This window comes from Macaca nemestrina, chromosome 12 (assembly GCF_043159975.1).
Source record: "Macaca nemestrina isolate mMacNem1 chromosome 12, mMacNem.hap1, whole genome shotgun sequence".
NCBI classification, from domain to species: Eukaryota; Metazoa; Chordata; class Mammalia; order Primates; family Cercopithecidae; genus Macaca; species Macaca nemestrina.
In genome coordinates, this window is record NC_092136.1 from 105925207 (window position 1) to 105947242 (window position 22036).

General features: G+C 36.1%; 1 protein-coding gene and 1 long non-coding RNA gene across 10 annotated transcripts in view; one reads left to right on the forward strand and one right to left on the reverse strand.

Annotated features, from left to right (window-relative positions):
• The window catches only part of LOC105493681 (glutamate ionotropic receptor AMPA type subunit 4), a 374751-nt gene that overhangs the window by 332032 nt on the left and 20683 nt on the right, over positions 1-22036 (forward strand). The window contains exon 14 of one of the 9 annotated variants that reach the window (XR_011611032.1): positions 4901-4939. The exons of 7 other annotated variants lie outside the window; for them this stretch is intronic. Coding sequence is in view for 1 of the 2 variants with exons in the window: in XM_071075523.1 (XP_070931624.1) it covers positions 4901-4922 (22 nt within the window). In the remaining variant the exon portion in view is untranslated. Of the gene's footprint in view, positions 1-4900; positions 4940-22036 lie in introns of those variants that run through there. One more of the 9 variants, XM_071075523.1, reaches the window with a different exon arrangement.
• Positions 1925-20756, reverse strand: LOC139357581 (uncharacterized). Its single transcript, XR_011611033.1, has 2 exons — positions 20636-20756; positions 1925-2015 (listed from the first exon to the last, which is right to left on the reverse strand). It is a non-coding gene; the product is annotated as an uncharacterized lncRNA (long non-coding RNA).

Here is a 22036-nt window from a genome sequence, read left to right on the forward strand (position 1 = left end):
TGCTTTAATGCAGTTTTATGCTAATGATAAACATTTACTTAGTACATCATAAGTAAATAATGGTTTTCTACAAAACTGAAAATGTACTCCTTTGTTTCAGCACAGCATATGGGAAAGCACTCATCCACAACTTTAGGTGTCATTAGCTTCCTTTTGTCTCTAAAGATAGCATCAATCACAATGGGGCTAGTTTACAATTCTCATTTAATTAAAAAAAAAAAAAAGATAAAATAGTTTGTCAGTCATTTAGAATGAGCTGGAGAATAGCAATGACTCTGGTTTAGAATTATATTCCATTTTAATTTCACTAAAAATTAAAAAACTGTAGCTCATTTATTTTAATGTTTGTTCCTCTCCAAAATAATCAATCATTTAACTCTGTTTCTAAATGAAATAACATACATCTGAGATATTTGACACAAATATACAGTATCATACACCACCTGACAATATCTGAATTGAAAATTGCCATTCAGCTCTTCAAAAAATCTAACCCTAGTCCTGAGCCTTCTCAGAAACAGGCATTATGTTGGTTATGAGAAGATTTTGTAAATAATTTTTATATTAACAGAAGTTAGAAATATTGTGAAAATATTGTTTATCTTCCCTAGCATCAAAAAAGTCTTTTTTTATGATTGAATGTGGTTTCTTTTAAATGGACAAATTTCATACTTTATGAAAATCTAAAAATATTTGTTAACGGATGTCCACAGAATGAAATATACTTTGAAAAAGTTTGCGAAGCCATTTTAATACATACCTTTAACATCACACAATTCAAAAATAAAGAAAATTTAAAGGCACAACAACATCCCTAGTATCTAACTCCACCTTTCAACGTACACAATACTGAAGTGTTAGAGAAAACTATCATTTTAAATACCATCAACCACACAAAGTCTTATTATATCCTGTTGAAGTAAACTAGATTTTACTGAGCTTTCTTTATTTTTTTTTTAAATTCTGGGGTACTCAATGAAGAAGTTGACCCACAGATAAGTTTTTACAGAAATATTAAACATTCAATCAGTTTTCTTTAAGTGCTAAATATTTGGGAGTCAGCCAGAATAAGAATTCAATTGCAGTCAATCAAACAAATGTGACAGAAACAGCTTCCCACTTTCAAAGGCAATATGAGAGTATATAGTCCACTCTCTATTGTTGCTTCCCTACAGAGAGGCCTATATAAAAACTGGCAAGAGCTACCAACAGGGCCTCTGCTATCGTAGAAGAGTGATTGTTTTGTATTTGGTCCTGATAGATATGCGGCTTCTGAATATTTCTTTTTGAAATAGTAACAGGCCAAAATCCTATTAGTAACTAAGAAAAGACATCATCAGTCCTAGTCCCTAAATTCTCATCTTTTCAGACATTTGCAACTAGAACCACACACACACACAAAAATCATAAAAGCATTATCAGCAAGTATAGCTACTTTGCATTGCTAGTGCCTTTAGCATAAAAAGTAAATTTTTTTCTGAAAAAGTAGGAATAAAAATTTAAAATGAAACCATGTATCGAGAGTCCTAAGACAGTCCCCTAACCTTTGGCTTATATTTGAAGCTAGTCAGAGGTAAATAGAATTGAATAGGACCCAGGAAAAGTTGACTTCAGATTGTCTCCCAGAGGAAAAAGGGCATAGGACTAAAAAAAAAAAAAAAGTTGCTTTCTACTAAGTGATACAGTAATAATATTATATAAGCCATAGAATTAGTTAAATATGTCATTTAATTTTCTTTCCAAATTGTCCACTTTTAAAAGATTATGCTTAAATTTAGCTCATATAAACACCAAAAATTACAAAGCAGCATATTTAAGTGAAACAATAATAGTACAGTTCAGCATTATACTTTTTGAACCACTTCCACATACATATATATTTTCACTTGCTGTGTTAAACCCTCTTACGATGTTGTTTTATTACAGAGGAAGGCACTGTATAATAGACTTACGTGACTTGCCCACAGTCCTACAGCTGAGACTAGAAATGAGATCTTCTGACAATCTCCAGTGCTCTTAGGGGAGAAGAACAAAAAAAGTACATTTTAGTACAAACATAGATTCACTCTGAAAACTTACTAAACAGTTTTTGTGACACTTTCATTCTGCAGTTTTAGCAACACATAAATTCAAGGCATAGTGAAAATATGCACATAGAGCTCAACGTCCATAAATTTTAGCTTATTTTAAAAACCAGATAAACTCTTGTTGAGTTGAAAAAATTATGTACCTTTCAGGTCAACATAAAAATTTTACAATTAAAACTGCTTCCCAAAAATGCAGGGAAATTGGCTTATGATCCCTGACATCCGACTTGTTCAAGTAAAAGTAGAAGAGATTTTCACATCTCTTGGACAGGAAACAATGATGTGACATCTCTATTTCCTTCCCACTTTGAGAGTCTGAAATTCTGCGTATTACCCTAGGTCCTCTTAAGGAAAACAACAAAATTCTCATACCTCTTTGAAGTTGTGGACACTTAATAAGACTGAGAAAAAATTCATTCTCAGAACTTCTATAAAAGCTCAGCTGTTTTGGAATTTAAGTAAGTCACTTGTTTAGTAAATAGCTGCTTTTACTGCAGCCTGTCTTCGTTATGAAATGGAAAACTACCTAAGGAAAGCACTCCTCTGTAAGAACCAACATAGCTAGAAATAAATGCAGGTCTTTTATGCCTGTTAAAACAGACATTCAAAATTGTTTGCTGACATCAAATGTTTGGCACGGTACAAATCTGACAAAATTCATTGGATTATACAAAAGGGGGAATAAAACAGCAAAAGTGAAGCACAGGCCTATAAAAGGACTTGTTTTGATTTTTTTAGAACAAAACTTCTATTTCCATATCTAGATATGATTTTAAAAATTGATCCACATAATGTCGTAGCCTGTGGTGTTTCAATATGAAATACCTGAGAAGGTGATTACTAAGGGCATCACAATAACCCTAACAACTTCAGCACTACCTAATTTCTTTTTCATTTTTCTCCTCATCACAAATAGCAATCACTTTATGCCCTGAAGCATGAAGACTTCACAGCCACTGTAATTTTACCCAATCCAGGCAGTATACCTATAGTTATTCTTATTCATAGATTCCCAGATCATTTCTAAATATAAAGATATCATCTTTAAAACTCTGTTACATAAGTGACTACCATGGATGAAATAGGTGTTTCATACAATACAGTTTACTTTTTCCCCCCATTTTGAGCACAGCTTTACCATCTCTGCAGGTATTTGTTTCACAAAAACAGGAAATTCCTCTCTCTCTCTCTCTCTCTCTCTCTATATATATATATATCTATATATAGGAATTTATAGTGTTTCATAGATAAAAGGACTGGTTTGTCAAAATAGCCATTTTTAGAATATTTATTAAAAACAATGAATGAAGTTAGATTACCAAGGAAGAACACAAAGGAACCCACATATATTATAGTTGGAGGAATTACATCATGCCATATTTATATCATGAAACTTTAAGATGATTAAAGTTCACAGGATAAATCTAACACTAAATAAATGGTAATAGTAGTAGATGGAAACAAGATATCATTGTACAACATAGAATCTGCCATAAAGTGTTTTTTCCCTGCACATTTTCATAATGGCTGTTAGAGTAATGATTACAACATCCCTCATTTTTATGTCTCTGGAATATACTTTGACAAACTGAGGTTTCAAAGTACATCCATTATCTCACCTGATGTCATTTTACTTGATGAAGAATTTTAATAAGTTACCCAAAGTTAAATAACAATAGCACATGATCTTGTATGGGTTCAGGCTCATTCTTGGTCTCCACTCTCCTTCATGTCTCACAGAATTCAATCAATTGTCTGGTATTTGTTTTTTATGGGAGCCAATCACCCACCATCTCTGAAATTATGCCAAAGGGTAACTAGGACCTGATTCTAAGCTCTGTTAATTAGACAGCAGCCTCAACAGAGATAAAGTAATTCGAATAAGAAAACACTATATCAGAGACTACATAAATGAAAACAATAAAAAGGAAATAAAAATTTAATAACGACTATGTACCACACCCATGTATACTGGAACTTGATCCCCCTAACTCCTTGTAGTTGTTGCTTTTATCTTCATCTGGACAGATGCTGCTGCTGCAACTGAGGTTAAATAGCTGATGAGTGACAGAAGTAGAACTGGAGCCCATTACTGTCTAGGTCCCAAGCCCATGAGCCTCTCACTATGTTGCCTTGTTTCTCTCCAAAGTCACAGAATCCTACTTAAAGACAAATTAAGAAAAAAAAAATCCCATCTTTATTCATCCTGCCATTTCCCACTGTGAAAAAATACAAGCACATAGTGTCGGATAATATCCATTTCCCAGATGTTTTTCTAGCTCTCCCATCTAATGACCGTTTAATTCTTTTTTTATTTTCACAATAATTATTGTTCATATCAGATTTAGTATTGCTTCAATCATGGTGCTGCTTGTAGCACTATCATTTTACTCTCAAAAGACAAAAGAAGGTCAGGGAGATGAGCTGAGAACACCCCAGCATACCCCTTCTTCCTAAGGAACTCCAGGTGCTCACCATGATGCACCCTCCATTATTCACTCCAGCTGACAAAAATTACCCAAGAAATGCCCTTCTGTGAACTTCTACTCTAAGCCAATTTCAAGGTATTAGAGCTCTCTGGCAAGACAGACTGAAGGGCAGACAATATTTTTTTCCTCTTACACAGCTAATGTTCGTTCCCCTTTGGCTTAATTCTTAAAATGGGTTTTAAATTCAATTCAGTGAAAGCCCCAGTATATCAGACATTTGATAGTGTCTTGTGAGACCTGAGGAAAGGGTTGACCAGAACTGAACTTGACTTTAATACAAGACCATGTTCTATTTTTGTTTAACTTTGGGTATTTCTCCCCTAGGAGGAGGACAGAGGAGAACTAACCAGCTCCAGGACTAAGGTAAGAGGGGAGTTTTCTTTCAAAAGAATGGCTTCCATCCATTTGAAGGAAACCCCTCCCCCACCTGTTTTTTACTCCCTTTTTCTTTATACATTTATACTTTTTAACCCACCAGCATAAGGAAACCAGCTTGCCACTTGTGCATAATAGTCATTTGAACATTCACTTGCAAATGGTATAGCAGGAAAAAATAGAAACTTTCACAGAAGTCATATCAGTCATATGCTAATGCATTTATGTTTTCTATCATCATTAAATATTAGTACCAGTCTTCCATTAAGGCTTAGATACTTGCATAGGCCTTAGAAAATTTTTATCAGCTGTTAATTTCTCTATTTGGAGAATATACGTAGTTACTATCAGTCAAACCATAGTGGTCACAAAAATATCAAAACTAAAATCCAAAGCATTTTTATACAGAAATATATCATTATTAAGACAAAATTAATAAAATTAATCACTAATATGATTTTAATGATATATATTTGGAAATATGATCAGTCTGGACTTTTGGGTTGAAGCTATACAAACTTAATGAGATTTTTAAGGTGCCATAGGAAAACTGTGGTTAGAAAAATAGGAGGAAAGGGAGGAAATATTTTGTTAAGCAGCCTCTCTCCATGCTTATGCACCCTCTTCCCAGGCCTCTTGTATATTTATTTTAATGGTTTTCACTATAACCTCTCACTTTTTGTGTTGCTGTCCATAGAAATCATTAATATTTCCTGACTTCGGTATTCTCTTTCAAATTGGTCTTTCCATAGAACAAAACCAAGAGGAGAAACAAGTGAGAGAATTTAAAGGGGTGGTGCAGTGGCTCACACCTGTAATCCCAGCACTTTGGGAGGCCAAGGCAGGTGGATTTCTTGAGCCCAGGAGATTGAGACCGGCCTGGGCAACATGGCAAAACCCCGTCTCTACAAAAAAATAGAAAAATATTAGCTGGGCTTTATGGTGCATGCCTGTTGTCCTAGCTACTCAGGAGGGAGGATTGCTTGAGCCTGGGAGGTAGAGGTTTCAGTGAGTCGTGATCATGCCACTGCACTCCAGCCTGGGTGACACAGCCAGACCCTGTCTCAAAAAAAAAAAAAAAAAAAAAGAAATAAATTAAAAAATAAATAAAAACATCTAGAAGTTGAGATAGAAAAAGAAAAATAGACCATATGGATTATGAAAGGCACCAGCTTCTAGATCCTATTCAGCAATAATTATTTGTTATCATTTTCCGCCAAAGAAGCTAGATCTTGTGTGACTCAAGTAGATTTTAGGAAAGTTTTAAGATCAGGTAACAGAGACACTTGGGGCTCAAGAAGAAGAAAATTTTAGGAAAGGAGAAAAAAAAATGTACCAAAAAAATGAGAATTCAGGCAATTTGTTGCAAAAAATAAAGAGTCATCATCTTTCAGTAATACAGGTCTACCATTTTGCTACAAACGTGTTTACAAGCCTTGCATATCCTTAAAGTTGGATTGTTAGAGCATGTAATGAAAGAAAATCCTTTCCAAAGGATATGTTTTTGTTAGAGGCTATTGTTTTCTGAGCAGGAACAATAGTGGCTATGTGATTAGGAACTTACATGAAAAGATACATTCAAAATAAATTCATTTTAACATCAAAACATAATATCTATTATGTAGATAAGTGTATTCTAATGGTTATCAAATCCAGAAACTTAAGCATTAAACTTTTAGAACATGGCATATTTTGTTGACTGATTGTCTGACAAAACCTAATTTTGACTTTCTCACTCACTGACTTCTTTAATGAAAAGTACAGGATATAGTTGAATCACATTATTTATTCTTAATTTATTCATCCTGAATTTTAAGATGCAGACACACGGACTCTCCACTGAAGCAGTCACACAAAAGAAGGAAATTGTCACAACATTGTCAGTGAACTCTTTATATGTTAGAATTTGATGTTTACATGGACATTTGTTATATCAGGAAGATTTGTTGTACTTTGAATTCTTATAAAATACTTCATAGAAATCTCACTCAGGGAAACAATTGGTGGTAGTTCTACAATGACTTAGCTCTTTTGGATAGCAGAACGTTGAAATGAAAGCACCATTTTTCTGTTTTGTTGCTTAGTAAAGTGAAAAGCATTGATTTATAGTACTTTCACTCAATTTATTAAGTATATTTAAAATAGTTCATGAAAGTGTCCAAACTAATAGCTTAAGATACCCAACTTCTGACAAGTAGCAAATAACTGAACGACCATGTAATATGTGTAATATGTTCTAGCATTCACACCAATAGAAGCAAATGTAGGTGAGACTATTTTAAGAATTTAAACTTTTTGTCACTTTTTGAAATTTGAGTTGTTTAAAAAACGGGCATTAGAATATATTTCTATTTTGAAATATGACTATGAGCCCTCTTGCTTTCAAAATAAGCTGCTTTGTATCTTCACTTAGAATCTCATAAACTTAAAATATTTAAAGACTCATGGATTTAGACTCCTTAAGCTTCAACTATTTTCAGAGAGTAACAGAAAAGCTACGTATTCTCATAGATGTGAGTCCCCATGTATCGGAACTTTGAATAAAAAGCTCAGCTTCCCTTCATTAGCTTGTAATCTCTGTTTCTGTAAGAAGTACTCTTAGTTTGTAATCCCTATTTCTACAAGCAGCACTGTTTTTACTAAAGTTTCTTCTCTAATTTGTGTTGCTTTCCAGCCTAAACAAAATCCAGGCCAAAAGCTCTGATAGGTGAAGCAAGATCAATTAAAACACATTTTAAGTGATAAGAGCAATATCCAAATGCTGGCCTCCTGCTAAGGAACCTGAAATTTCAAATGAAAAAAGAAAGTGGGAACTTTTTATTTTTAAATTTTCACTCTCAAGAATTTAATGGAAAATTTATAGTCTTTGTATGTGAAGTTTAAATAGATTCATTTAGTGAGTTAAATACATATTAAAATATGCAGTGAAATAAATCTTAAACCAGAGTTGACACTTAGTATCTGTTGGTAATAAATGTAATTTTTAATTTTTAAAATAAAGATAAATCATGTTATTCTAAGAAGTAAATTTAGTAACAGAATAATTTTCTTCTTTTTTTTTCTTTTTTTTTTGGAGATGGAGTCTTGCTTTGTCGCCAGGCAGGAGTGCAGTGACGTGATCTTGGCTCACTGCAACCTCCGCCTCCCAGGTGCAAGCGATTCTCCTGCCTCAGCCCCCTGAGTAGCTGGGACTACAGGTGTCTGCCACCATGCCGACTTGACTTCTGTGTTAGACAAACCCAGCTTCCTGTTTCACTTTTGCCACTTAGTAGCCAATCAACTTTAGGCCTCACTATCCTCATCTGTAAAATGGAGATGTAATCCTACCATATGGGATCGTTGTAAAGATTCAGTGACAATAATAAGAACTTCACACAGTGTCTGGCTAAATAAAATATAATACAGTTATAATTTAAAAGTGTATGTAAGCTAAATTGTTGAGAAAACTTGAATGTCAGAAAAGTTAGAATAATATCTTGGAGGCAATCATGAATTCCTGAAGACTTTTGACAAGGCATTCTAAACAAGCAGAGAAGCAAAGTTATTCTGACTCTGGGTAGCAGAGGATGGATTGAGAAAGCCAGTGGATCTGGTCTTGGGTGATAAAGCCTTCAACTAAAGTGATGCCAGTTGAAAAGAAATGAAAATATAAATATGAGAGTCACTTGTCATGAAAACAATTCTTAATGGATAATTGGCTAGAGGAAAGGAAGGGAAATGAAAATTCAAAGATGAGACTGAGTTTTTGTGGTTGGGCCTTATTATTTTGGCATTCCTTTTTACACTTCTGTTTCTTCTGTGTAGAATCTCCCAAGCCATGATACTAAAGCTTCTATATGGTACTGTTCTTGGGAGCCAAGATTACATGTCTCAAAAGATTAGAACTTAAATCAATATGAACTTTGTATGTGTGAAAAAAAAAGACATTTTATCTTTGGAAGAAAATCCTACCATCTAGTTAAATCAAGTCATTTCATCTAGATTACTGGTAATGCTTTTCAAAGAAAATTATCTGCTACCCTTCCTTCTCGGGTATTTAGGATGTATCTGTTCAGTTGACAAGACCACCTGCCTTTCAAGTTTTTTCTCAGCTCAAGGAGTATTTAGCCTGAGAGGATTGAAACTGCCATCTTACACTGGCTTCCAAAACTTAATCAGGCATAGACCCTACCAAGCCTGACAAACTTCTCAGGAAAAAGAAAATTTCCCACAGAGCCATAGAAGGATGAATATAGTTTAGCTACACAGGGAAGAGTCACGATAGGAAATAAAAGGTATCCTGGTACTGTAGGAAGAGCACTGGACCAGAAAGCAGAAGACCTGCACCCCAGCTGGGCTTTGATGGACAAGTCACCTAACTTTCATTAGGCCCCAGGGTCTGCATCCTGGGGCCTAATGAGAAGGTTGGGCATAACCTCTTACCTACATTTTGATTCAAAAATTCTGGGATTCTAAGTCTTTAAAGCAGTTGATCAAAGTTTTTAGGAGTCAGCAAAGGATGGGAAAAGTAAAGATGATCTGTGGACCATGGAATGGAATTCTGGAAATCACATAAGGAGATGAAGCAATCAAGAGTCGGAGACAGTCGGGGAGTCCACACAGCAAATCACGGTACAGGCAGGGCATCTGCATGAAAGACACAGTACTGTTGAACAGTTCACATGCGGTTTATGTAACAGAGACCAGTTCCTACATTTTAAAATTGGATTTTACTTACTTTAAAGTAAATTTACTTTAGAATAATAATAACCACAACTTGAAAAATGAATGCTATTCAGAGATAACTTGAAGCACTTCACTAGCTAGCCGTGGTCTCATTTGAAACAAAACTCTCATATGTATAATTTGAGCACAGTGATAATAACAAAGGAGTGGCCTGAGGCAGGGACTTTACTGAGTATAGTCTCAAACAGCACCCCAAGGCCACCACAAATAAATAAAATTTATGGTATGAAATATGAATAGTTGATATTTTCTCAATATTATATAACTAAAAGCATCTTTTCACAGTTTTTTTAAAATTTTTATTGGTTTCACATTCAGTATTTAAAAATGGGAGTGGGTGTGGTGGCTCATGCCTATAATCCCAGGCAAGTGGATTGCTTCAGCCCAGAAGTTCAAGACCAGTATAGGCAATATGGCAAAACCACATTTCTACAAAACATACAAAAGCTAGCTGGGTATGGTGGTGTGCACTTGCAGTCAATCTTAGCTACTTAGGAGGCTGAGGTGGGAGGATCACCTGAGCCTGGGGAGGTCAAAGCTGCAGTGAGCCATAATCATGCCACTTCACTCCAGCCTGGGTAACAGAGTAAGACCCTGTCTCAAAAGATAAAAATAATAAATGAAAATGTTCTGCATGTGATGTAGCTGTACAACGATCATAGATTGAGCCTAGTACCTTGGAAATCCCTTCTCAATAAATCAGTCTTAAAACCTCTGCTCTATTAAAATTCTGAGCCACCGGGTGTCATAGAAATGTTTTTATTTCTCTTACCTTTAATAGACAGACTTGGAAGTCATCACTATTTTTAAAATAAATGTTATTCGAATTTAGAATAGGTATCTTTTTAATCTGTGTTCAAGTTGCCCTTCCAAGGTCTGTGAACCCCTGAAATTATGTATCAGTCTGGGGTTTTGTAAGTTTGTGCATCTCTTCCTGAGAAAGTATTTGTAGTTTCATGGAATTCCAAAAGAGATCCATGACCCAAAGTAAGTAAGAAAATTCTACTCTGTGACCTAAAATTGACAAAATCAAGAAGCTAAGCTTCATGAAATATTTGTTAATATTACCTAAAAAATACTCAACACTAAAAATATACTTAAAATTTTCAATGATCACAATCCCTAGCTAATGCTCTGGCTGAGTTACTGGGAGACATCCTCACAAAAATCACAAAGCTCCTTCAAAGAATCACATTCCTCAGACCCATGTCTCAACTAGAAATTAATTGTGCAAATTCCAATGAACATGCAATCTATAGACAATTGCTGGAATCCAGGCAAGTATCTGTTTAACTTGTTCAGCTCTCCTTGACTCAACTTGGAATATGAAATACAAAGGTTTCTACACTAACTTAATTACATATATGTCATCCAAAACTCAAAGCAAAGACACTAAATCCTTCCTTATCAAAGGAGTTTTCAAGTGCTCATTGCAAATCATGCTGAGTCTGAATTGTCTTTCCACTTACAAAATTTTTTCTCTCCTTATTTTAATATTAAATTCCTGATCAATAGTACCATTTAATGTAAATCTTATTTGTCATTGCATAGGCAAACTGGAGTAAAAACGCAATATCTTTTCTAAAAACTTTTTGCATATATATGTAGAGCAATCTAGCCCAAATTCTGCCTTTGGAAATGAGTGCACAAATCCAATGAAGCAATAAGAGCCTTGTGCTTGTCTACTGGAAGGAATAATTTGGGAAGAAAAGTAATAGCACAGCTACAAGTTAAATTGAAAACTTAGTGGAGCATTGATAATGCTGAAAACTGGCTACTCTTCGAGGCCTAAACAGTTGATAAAGGGTAGAATTGTGAATGCAAAAGCCTTTCCTTAAAATTAGACATATTTAGTTCTTAACTCTTCATCATTTGACAGCCTATTGATTCTTATTTACTTTTTGTTTTCTTGATTAATAAAATAGTCATTTGTTCTCAGTAGGTCATTAATTGACATTACACAGAGTTATGGGGTTTGTTGTAAATTCTCAGCTTTTTTGCTAACTTGCTCCATTCACCTTTATTTGGAGGACATCATTAATTAAACTACAAAAGTAAATTCTATGTGATATTTGCTTCTCTCTACCTATTTCATCTTGTTATATGGAATATGCATAGAATTTTTGTGAAAATACTGACAATGCAGCTATCATTTAATAACAGAATGAATAGTCTATGTAGAGTTGGTTATTCATATTTCATGAAATTACTATTTTCTTATTAGCATGGTTCTGGGAAAACTATAGCACCTATATATGTATATACATACACACACACACACATATATATACACATATACACACACACACACACACATTTGTTGCTCACGAAGCTTAAATCAAATACATTTTCCAATCTGGAATTTTAGTTTGATTTCAAGAAAGGTATAAAATAAATATGTAACATGATAGAATATAAAAATAAATCGTATTTTTTTAAGTCCTACAAACAAATCCAAAAAAAGACTTTTTCTTAGGGTCTCTAATACTTGTTAGGGAAAGAACATAGTTGCTAGCCATAAATCTCTTTTTCTGAAAACAGAGATAAAAGCTTTTTCTTTTTTTGTAAATAGCCCACTTAGCAGGACTCAAGCCTATTCAGTCACATTCATTTAATTCAGCCTAAGGGAAAAGACTCACCTTGTCTATATAAATATGTGTGAAACAGCAAGTCTTCTCCCTAGGTCCCTAAGAGTTCTATTAACCTCCTGTAGCTCCTATTTGATGGGGTATGTCTGCTAATTGATGCATTACTCATACTTCTCTGCCTGACCTGTTCCCATCAAATAAAGGAGAGCCCTCATAGAAGTCAAATACATCACATGTCCTCCAGTCTGTGACTAGAGGGACAAAACCAACTGAACCAAAGCAAACCACATAATCAGAAACAATAAATGTTTTTCTAAGAACTTTAAGAAAACACCTAATTTATACCTCAAATTTTATTTAATTCAAAATAGAGTATATTTTTTGCCTTGAATAAAACAATTCCATTAGGTGTTATATTACAAAATAACTGAAAGCTTTGTTTGTGTTTTACTAATTAATACAGTATCACCTCCCACTGCCCAGAAAATTTTGGGTGTGTGGGGAGGCATAAAGAATAAATGCAATTTAAGTTCATCATAATCTTACACCCAGAGATTGTGATTTGTTGTATTTTCTTCCATATTCTTTTCAACAATCAACATTATATATACATATACTTATATATAAATGTATAGTTTATTCTCAGACTAAGATCAAAATGAATACAAACTTGTTTCTTTTTCCACTTAACATTATACTATAAGCACTTCCTCTTGCCATTGAAATTTTTTTAATGGTTATCAAACATCAATCATATAGATCATTCCTACTTATCAATACTATCACCCCAGAAGCTTTGTAACATATGGTACCACAATCTAGAAAAACCTGATACAGTGGGGTTAGGTCTGAGCATCAGTATTTGCAATAGGCAGTTATTATACTCAAGTCAAACTTGAGACCACTTGTGTAAACCAAAATCTCCTTAATCTTCCCTTCTTTTAGATATGTATATTGCTTTCGATGTTTTGCTATATATCCTCCCTTCTTTTGGACATGTATATTGTTTTTAATGTTTTGCTATATATCCTCCCTTCTTTTAGATATGTATATTGCTTTCAATGTTTTGCTATATATAGATATAATGCTATATATATAATGTTATATGTATGTATATAATGAGATTTATCATAAGTCATTTTGGCAGCACCTTTAATTTCTTAGGATTGATTGCTGAAAGAGGAATTATTTAATTAAGGGTGAGAATTGTTTTAAAGCTTTTGTTGTATAAAGCCAAATTATTTTCTTTTTGGTTTTTAATTCTTTTGAAAAAAAATTCTTCTTTAAAAAATGGGATACATTTGCAGAATAGGCAGGTTTGTTACATAGGTATACATGTGCCATGATGGTTTGCTGCACCTGTTGACCCATCCTCTAAGTTCCCTCCCCTCACCCCCAACCCCCCAACAGGCCCTGGTGTGTATTGTTCCCCTGTGTCCATGTGTCCTCAGAGTTCAACTCCCACTTACGAGTGAGAACATGCGGGGTTTTGTTTTCTGTTCCTGTGTTAATTTGCTGAGGATGATGGCTTCCAGCTTCATCAATGTCCCTGTAAAAGACATAATCTCATTCCTTTTTATGGCTGCATAGTATTCCGTGGTATATATGTATCACATTTTCTTTATCCAGTCTATCTTTGATGGGCATTTGGGTCGGTTCCATGTCTTTGCTATTGTAAATAGTGCTGCAATAAACATATGTATGCATGTGTCTTTATAGTTAAAGGATTTATATTCCTTTGGATATATACCCAGTAATGGGATTGCTGGGTCATGGTATTTCTGGTTCTAGATCCTTCAAGAATCACCATACTGTCTTCCACAATGGTTAAACTAATTTAAATTCCCACCAACAGTGTAAAAGCATTCCTGTTTCTCCACAGCCTTGCCAGCATCCATTGTTTCCAGACTTTTTAAAAATCACCATTCTGACTGGTGTGCGATTGTGGTATCTCATTGTGGATTTGATTTGCATTTCTCTAATGATCAGTGATCTTGAGGGTTTTTTCATATGTTTATTAGCTGTGTAAATGTCTTCTTTTGACATGTGTCTGTTCATGTCCTTTGCCCAATTTTTGATGGGGTTGTTTGTTTTTCTCTTGTAAATTTGTTTAAGTTCCTTGTAAATTCTGGATATTAGACCTTTGTCAGATGGGTAGATTGCAAAAATTCTCTTCCATTCTGTAGATTGCCTGTTCACTCTGATGATAGTTTCTTTTGCTGTACAGAAGCTCTTTTTTATTATTATTATTACACTTTAAGTTCTAGGGTACATGTGCACAACGTGTAGGTTTCTTACATATGTATACATGTGCCATGTTAGTGTGCTGCACCCATTAGCTATCATTTACATTAGGTATATCTCCTAATGCTATCCCTACCCCTCCCCCCACTCCACAACAGGCCCCCATGTGTGATGATCCCCATCCTGTGTCCAAGTGTTCTTACTGTTCACTTCCCACCTATGAGCGAGAACATGTGGTGTTTGGTTTTCTGTCCTTGCGATAGTTTGCTCAGAATGATGGTTTACAGCTTCATCCATGTCCCTACAAAGGACATGAATTCATCCTTTTTTATGGCTACATAGTATTCCATGGTATATATGTGCCACATTTTCTTAATCCAGTCTATCAGTGATGGACATTTGGGTTGGTTCCAAGTCTTTGCTATTGTGAATAGTGCCACAATAAACATACGTGCGCATGTGTCTTTTTAGTGGCATGATTTATAATCCTTTGGGTATATACCCAGTAATAGGATGGCTGGGTCAAATGGTATTTCTAGTTTTAGATCCTTGAGGAATCGCCACTGTCTTCCACAATGGTTGAACTAGTTTACAGTCTCACCAACAGTGGAAAAGTGTTCCTATTTCTCCACATCATCTCCAGCACCTGTTATTTCCTGACTTTGTAATAATCACCATTCTAACTGGTATGAGATGGTATCTCATTGTGGTTTTGATTTGCATTTCTCTGATGGCCAGTGACAATGAGCATTTTTACATGTCTCTGTTGGCTGCATAAATGTCTTCTTTTGAGCAGTGTCTGTTCATATCCTTAGCCCACTTTTTGATGGGGTTGATTTTTTTCTTGTAAATTTGTTTAAGTTCTTTGTAGATTTGGGATATTAGCCCCTTGTCAGATGGGTAGATTGTAAAAATTTTCTCTCATTCTCTAGGTTGCCTGTTCACTCTGATGGTAATTTATTTTGCTGTGCAGAAGCTCTTTAGTTTAATTATATCCCATTTGTCAATTTTGGCTTTTGTTGCCATTGCTTTTGGTGTTTTAGACATGAAGTCCTTGCCCATGCCTATGTTCTGAATGGTATTGCCTAGGTATTCTTCTAGGGTTTTTATGGTTTCAGGTCTAACATTTAAATCTTTAATCCATCTTGAATTAATTTTTGTATAGGGTGTAAGGAAAGGATCCAGTTTCAGCTTTCTACATATGACTAGCCAGTTTTCCCAGCACCACTTATTAAATAGGGAATCCTTTCCCCATTTCTTGTTTTTGTCAGCTTTGTCAAAGAACAGATGGTTGTAGATGTGTGGTATCATTTCTGAGGGGTCTGTTCTGTTCCATTGGTCCATATCTCTGTTTTGGTACCAGGACCATGCTGTTTTGGTTACTGTAGCCTTGTAGTATAGTTTGAAGTAGGTAGCGTGATGCCTCCAGCTTTGTTCTTATGACTTAGGATTTTCTTGGCAATTTAGGCTCTTTTTTGGTTCCATATGAACTTTAAAGTAGTTTTTTCCAATTCTGTGAAGAAAGTTTTTGGTATCTTGAGGGGGATGCCATTGAATCTATAAATTACCTTGGGCAGTATGGCCATTTTCACAATATTGATTCTTCCTATCCATAAGCATGGAATGTTCTTCCATTTGTTTGTGTCCTCTTTTATTTCACTGAGCAATGGTTTATAGTTCTCCTTGAAGAGGTCCTTCACATCCCTTGTAAGTTGGATTCTGAAGTATTTTATTCTCTTTGAAGCAATTGTGAATGGGAGTTCATTCATGATTTGGCTCTCTGTTTGTCTGTTACTGGTGTATAAGAATGCTTGTGATTTTTGCACATTGATTTTGTATCCTGAGACTTTGCCAAAGTTGCTTATCAGCTTAAGGAGATTTTGGGCTGAGATGATGGGGTTTTCTAAATATACAATCATATCATCTGCAAACAGGGACAACTTGACTTCCTCTTTTCCTAATTGAATACACACTTTCTTTCTTTCTCTTGCCTGATTGCCTTGGCCAGAACTTCCAATACTATGTTGAATAGGAGTGGTGACAGAGGGCATCCCAGTCTTTTGCCAGTTTTCAAAGGGAATGCTTCCAGTTTTGGCCCATTCAGTATGATATTAGCTGTGGGTTTGTCATAAATAGCTCTTATTATTTTGAGATACATCCCATTAATACCTAGTTTATTGAGAGTTTTTAGCATGAAGGGCTGTTGAATTTTGTCAAAGGCCTTTTCTGCATCTATTGAGATAATCATGTGGTTTTTGTCTTTGGTTCTGTTTATATGATGGATTACTTTTATTGATTTGCATATGTTGAACCAGCCTTGCATCCCAGGGATGAAGCCAACTTGATCGTGATGGATAAGCTTTTTGATGTGCTGTTGGATTTGGTTTGCCAGTATTTTATTGAGGATTTTTGCATCAATGTTCATCAGTGATATTGGTCTAAAATTCTCTTTTCTTGTGTGTCTGCCAGGCTTTGGTATCAGGATGATGCTGGCCTCATAAAATGAGTTAGGGAGGATTCCCGCCTTTTCTATTGATTGGAATAGTTTCAGAAGGAATGGTACTAGCTCCTCTTTGTACCTCTGACAGAATTCAGCTGTGAATCCATCTGGTTCTGGACTTTTTTTTGGTTGGTAGGCTATTAATTATTACCTCAATTTCAGAGCCTGTAATTGGTCTACTCAGGGATTCAACTTCTTCCTGGTTTAGTCTTGGGAGGGTATATGTGTCCAGGAATTTATCAGTTTCTTCTAGATTTTCTAGTTTATTTGCATAGAGGTGTTTATACTATTCTCTGATGGTAGTTTGTATTTCTGTGGGATCAGTGGTGATATCCCATTTATCATTTTTTTATTGCATCTATCTGATTCTTCTCTCTTTTCTTCTTAGTTTTGCTAGCGGTCTATCAATTTTTTTGTTCTTTTCAAAAAACCAGGTCCTGGATTCATGGATTTTTTGAAGGGTTTTTTGTTCTCTATCTCCTTCAGTTCTGTTCTGATATTAATTTCTTGCCTTCTGCTGGCTTTTGAATGTGTTTGCTCTTGCTGCTGTAGTTCTTTTAATTGTAATGTTAGGGTGTCAATTTTAGATCTTTCCTGCTTTCTCTTGGGGGCATTTAGTGCTATAAATTTCCCTCTACATACTGCTTTAAATGTGTCCCAGAGATTCTGGTATGTTGTGTCTTTGTTCTCATTGGTTTCAAAGAACATCTTTATTTCTGCCTTCATTTCGTTATGTACCCAGTAGTCATTCAGGAGCAGGTTGTTCAGTTTCTATGTAGTTGAGCAATTTTGAGTGAGTTTATTAATTCTAGTTCTAATTTGATTACACTGTGGTCTGAGAGAGTGTTTGTTATGATTTTGGTTCTTTTGCATTTGCTGAGGAGTGTTTTACTTCCAATTATGTGTTCTATTTTAGAATAAGTGCCATGTGGCACTGAGAAAAATGTATATTCTGTTGATTTGGGGTAGAGAGTTCTGTAGATGTCTTGAACCAGAGATGAGTTCAAGTCCTGAATATCCTTCTTAATTTTCTGTCTCATTGATCTGTCTAATACTCACAGTGTGGTGTTAAATTCTCCCACTGTTATTGTGTTGGAGTCTAAGTCTCCTTGTAGGTCTCTAAGAACTATTTTTATGAATCTGGGTGCTCCTGTATTGGGTGTATGTATATTCAGAATAGTTAGGTTTTCTTATTGAATTGTTCCCTTTACCATTATGTAATGCCTTTTGTCTTTTTTTTATCTTTGTTGGTTTAAAGTTTTTTTTTTTGCCAGAGACTAGGATTGCAACCCCTGCTTTTTTTTTGCTTTCTATTTGCTTGGTAAAATTTTTTCCATCCCTTTATTTTGAGCCTGTGTACGTCTTTGCACATAAGATGGGTCTCCTGGATACAGCCCCCCAATGGGTCTTGACTCCTTATCCAATTTTCCAGTTTGTGTCTTTTAATTGGGGCATTTAGTCCATTTACATTTAAGGTTAATATTGTTATATTTGAATTTGATCCTGTCATCATGATGCTATTTGGTTATTTTGCACACTACTTAATGCAGTTTCTTCATAATGTCATCAGTCGTTATATTTTGGTGTGGTTTTGCAGTGCCGGTACTGGCTTTTCCCTTCCATATTTAGTGATTCAGGAGCTCTTGCAGGGCAGTCCTGGTAGTAACAAAATCCCTCAGCATTTGCTTGTCTGGAAAGGATTATATTTTTCCTTCACTTATGAAGCTTAGTTTGGCAAGACATGAAATTCTGGGTTGAAAATTCTTTTCTTTAAGAATGTTAAATATTGACCCCCAATCTATTCTGGCTTGTAGAGTTTCTGCTGAGAGGTCTGCTATCAGTCGATTGCACTTCCCTTTGTAGGTGACCTGGCCTGTCTCTCTGGCTGCCCTTAACAGTTTTCCCTTCATTTTGACCTTGGAGAATCTGATGATTATGTATCTTGGGGTTGATCTTCTCATGGGATATCTTAATAGTATTCTCTGTATTTCCTGTATTTCCTGAATTTGAATGTTGTCCTGTCTTGCTAGGTTGGGGAAGTTCTCCTGGATAATATCCTGAAGTGTGTATTCCAGCTTGTTTCCATTCTCCCTGTCTCCTTCTGGTACTCCAACCAATCATACATTCTGTCTTTTTATGAAGTCGTGGAGACTTTGTTCACTCCTTTTCATTCTTTTTTCTCTATTCTTGTCTGCATGTCTTATTTCAGTAAGGTAGTCTTCAAACTCTGATATCCTTTCTTCCACTTGGTCGATTCGACTGTTGATACTTGTGTATGCTTCATGAAGTTTCCATGCTGTGTTTTTCAGTTCCATCAGGTCTTTTATGTTCCTCTCTAAACTGGTTATTCTAGTTAGCAATTCCTCTAACCTTTATCAAGGTTCTCAGCTTCTTTGCATTGGGTTAAAACATGAATTTTTAGCTCATTGTAGTTTTTATTACCCATTTTCTGAAACCTACTTCTGTCAATTCTCTATCTGATCTTCCATCCAGTTCTGCACCCTTGATGGAGAGAGACTGTGATCATTTGGAGGAGAACAGGCACTCTGGTCTTTTGGGTTTTCAGCATTTTTCCATTGATTCTTTCTCATCTTCATGGGTTTGTCCAGTTGGGTTTTTGTGGGGGCCTTTTTGTTGTTGTTGTTGTTGTTGATGCTGTCGTTGTTGCTGTTTGTTTTTCTTTCAGTAATCAGGGCCCTCTTCTGTAGGGCTGCTGCAGTTTGCCAGGGATTTACTTTAGGCCTTATTCACCTGATTTGCTCGTGCCGGAAGATGTCACTCAAGGAGGCTGGAAAGCAGCCAAGATGGGTGCCTGCTCCTTCTTCTTGGACCTCTGACTTCAAGGGGCACCACCCTGATGCCAGTAGGATCGTTCTGGTGATAGGGTGTCTGACAACCCCAGTTGGAGGGTCTCAATCAGTTGGGTGGCAGGACCTATACAACGAAGCACTTTGTATCTTGGTGGAGAGGGTGTGTTTTGCTGGGGGGAAACCCACCCATCTGAGCTGCCCGCATTCCTCAGAACTACCAGGAGGAGAGGCTAAGTCTGCTGGTCCGCAGAGACTGCAGCCACCTCTGCCTCTAGGAGCTCAGGCCCAGGGAGATCTGAATTCTGTCCCTGAGCCTCTGGCTGGAGTTATTGGAGATCCTGCAGGGAAGACCCACCCACTGAGGAAGGATGGGTCAGGATTAGGCCTGAAGAGGCGCTCTGGCTGCAGACTGCCACAGCCGGGAGCAAGCTGTCCAGCCTCCCTGGCTCTAGCAGAGAAAAAGCACAGCCTGGAGCTATAGAAATGGGTGCTGCCCTTCCCCCACCCAGGTAGCTCAGCATGTTAGGCAGTTGAGATTCCCAGTGCTGGCGGCAGCCCCTCCCCCAAGCAGCTGAAAAGGCTTAGACAGCAGGCAGAGAGGCAGCTGGCGCTGGTTGCCCCTCCGCCCCCTCCCCCGCCCCGCCCGGAGTTCGGTAAGTTCAAACAGATTCCAGCTGAGAGGCTGTAAGAATCTACATGTTCCAAGGTTGGGACGTTAGACCCCGGTGGCATGAGTTCGTGAGTGGGATCTTCCCATCTGTGGGTTGCACAGTTTTGTGGGAAAAGCACAGTTTCCGCGGATAGGTAGCGTACTCACCGCCTCCCTTGGCTGTGGGGAGAAGGTTCCCCTTCCCCATGTGGGTCACCACACCACACTGCTCTTCCTTCTCTCAGTGGGTCACGCAAGCCCTGTAGTCAGTTTTGATGAGAGAACCTGGATACCTTGGTTGCCAGTGAAGGATTCAGAGGCTTATTCTGTTTTTTCCCGGTGGAAGCCGCGCAACACCACAGCTTCTAGTCAGCCATCTTGGCCCCGCCCATCCTATCTCCGGTGTTTAATTACATCATCAGTGAATGAGAATGCCTGCTCCTCTTATTAAATACTCAACTATACAAAGCACATCTTTATCTTTGCTAGTATGAATGGTGAGAAATGAATTTGCATTGCTTTAATTCACATTAGTTGTACTCCAAATAAGGCAGAATTATTTTTATATGATTTTAGTTTAACTTCAAATAAGGCTGAATTATTTTATATGATTTATGTTTCTTGCTGCGTAAGTTACCTATCCATGTTTTTTGCTGACTTTAAAGGAACGTTCTTATTTTTACACAATTTCTTGTTGTCACACTATTTTTAGTGTTTTTAATCTATGTTAAGATTTATTGAGGACTATGAAAAAAACCTCTCAGCCTCATTCAGGTAAATATTCTGGATATTTTAACACTTGATATTTAAATTTTATAGAATATAGTATGAAGAGAGCACTCCAGTGAAGAGGTCACAGGCCTCAAACTATGTATACAGTACTCATACTCCTTATCTTGGAACCAGAAGTGTTTTGGATTTCAGATTTTTTTTTTTTTTGGATTTTTGAATATTTGCATTATACTTACCACCAGTTCAGCATCCCTAATCTGAAAACCTGCAATCTAAAACATTTCCCAAAAAAATTGTTTTAAGTGCCAACATGATGCTCAAAGGAAATGCACATTGGAGCTAATATTTAGGATTTCAGATTTTTGGATTAGGGATACTCAACTAGCATAACTAATGGATACTGGATACTTTCTTATAAGGATAATAATCCACTAACACAATTACACAGTAGTTAAGACAGATGAATTTATTATTTGCGTATACTATTGCCATCATAGTCAACAATAAAGTGTTCATCCCATTAAGTGAGATAGAATTGAATGCGTTTAAACCAGACCAAAGAGAATACTGCAAATTATTTGTTCTACAAACTACATGTGTCCTGAATATCTTGTGGGCAGACAATGACAAAATCTAAGAAGTTGTATCATTTGTCCTTTACAACAATATTTACAAATCCAGGAAATCAGAGAAATAAAATTAAACTTTACGAAAACTTTTTAAATTTGCCCTGTTTATTTAGGTTGACATTTTATCAGATATACACTTTAATACCTCACCAATAGAGAAATTATACTATAAGAAATATGATGTAGAAGTAAATATAATGAGTAAGGC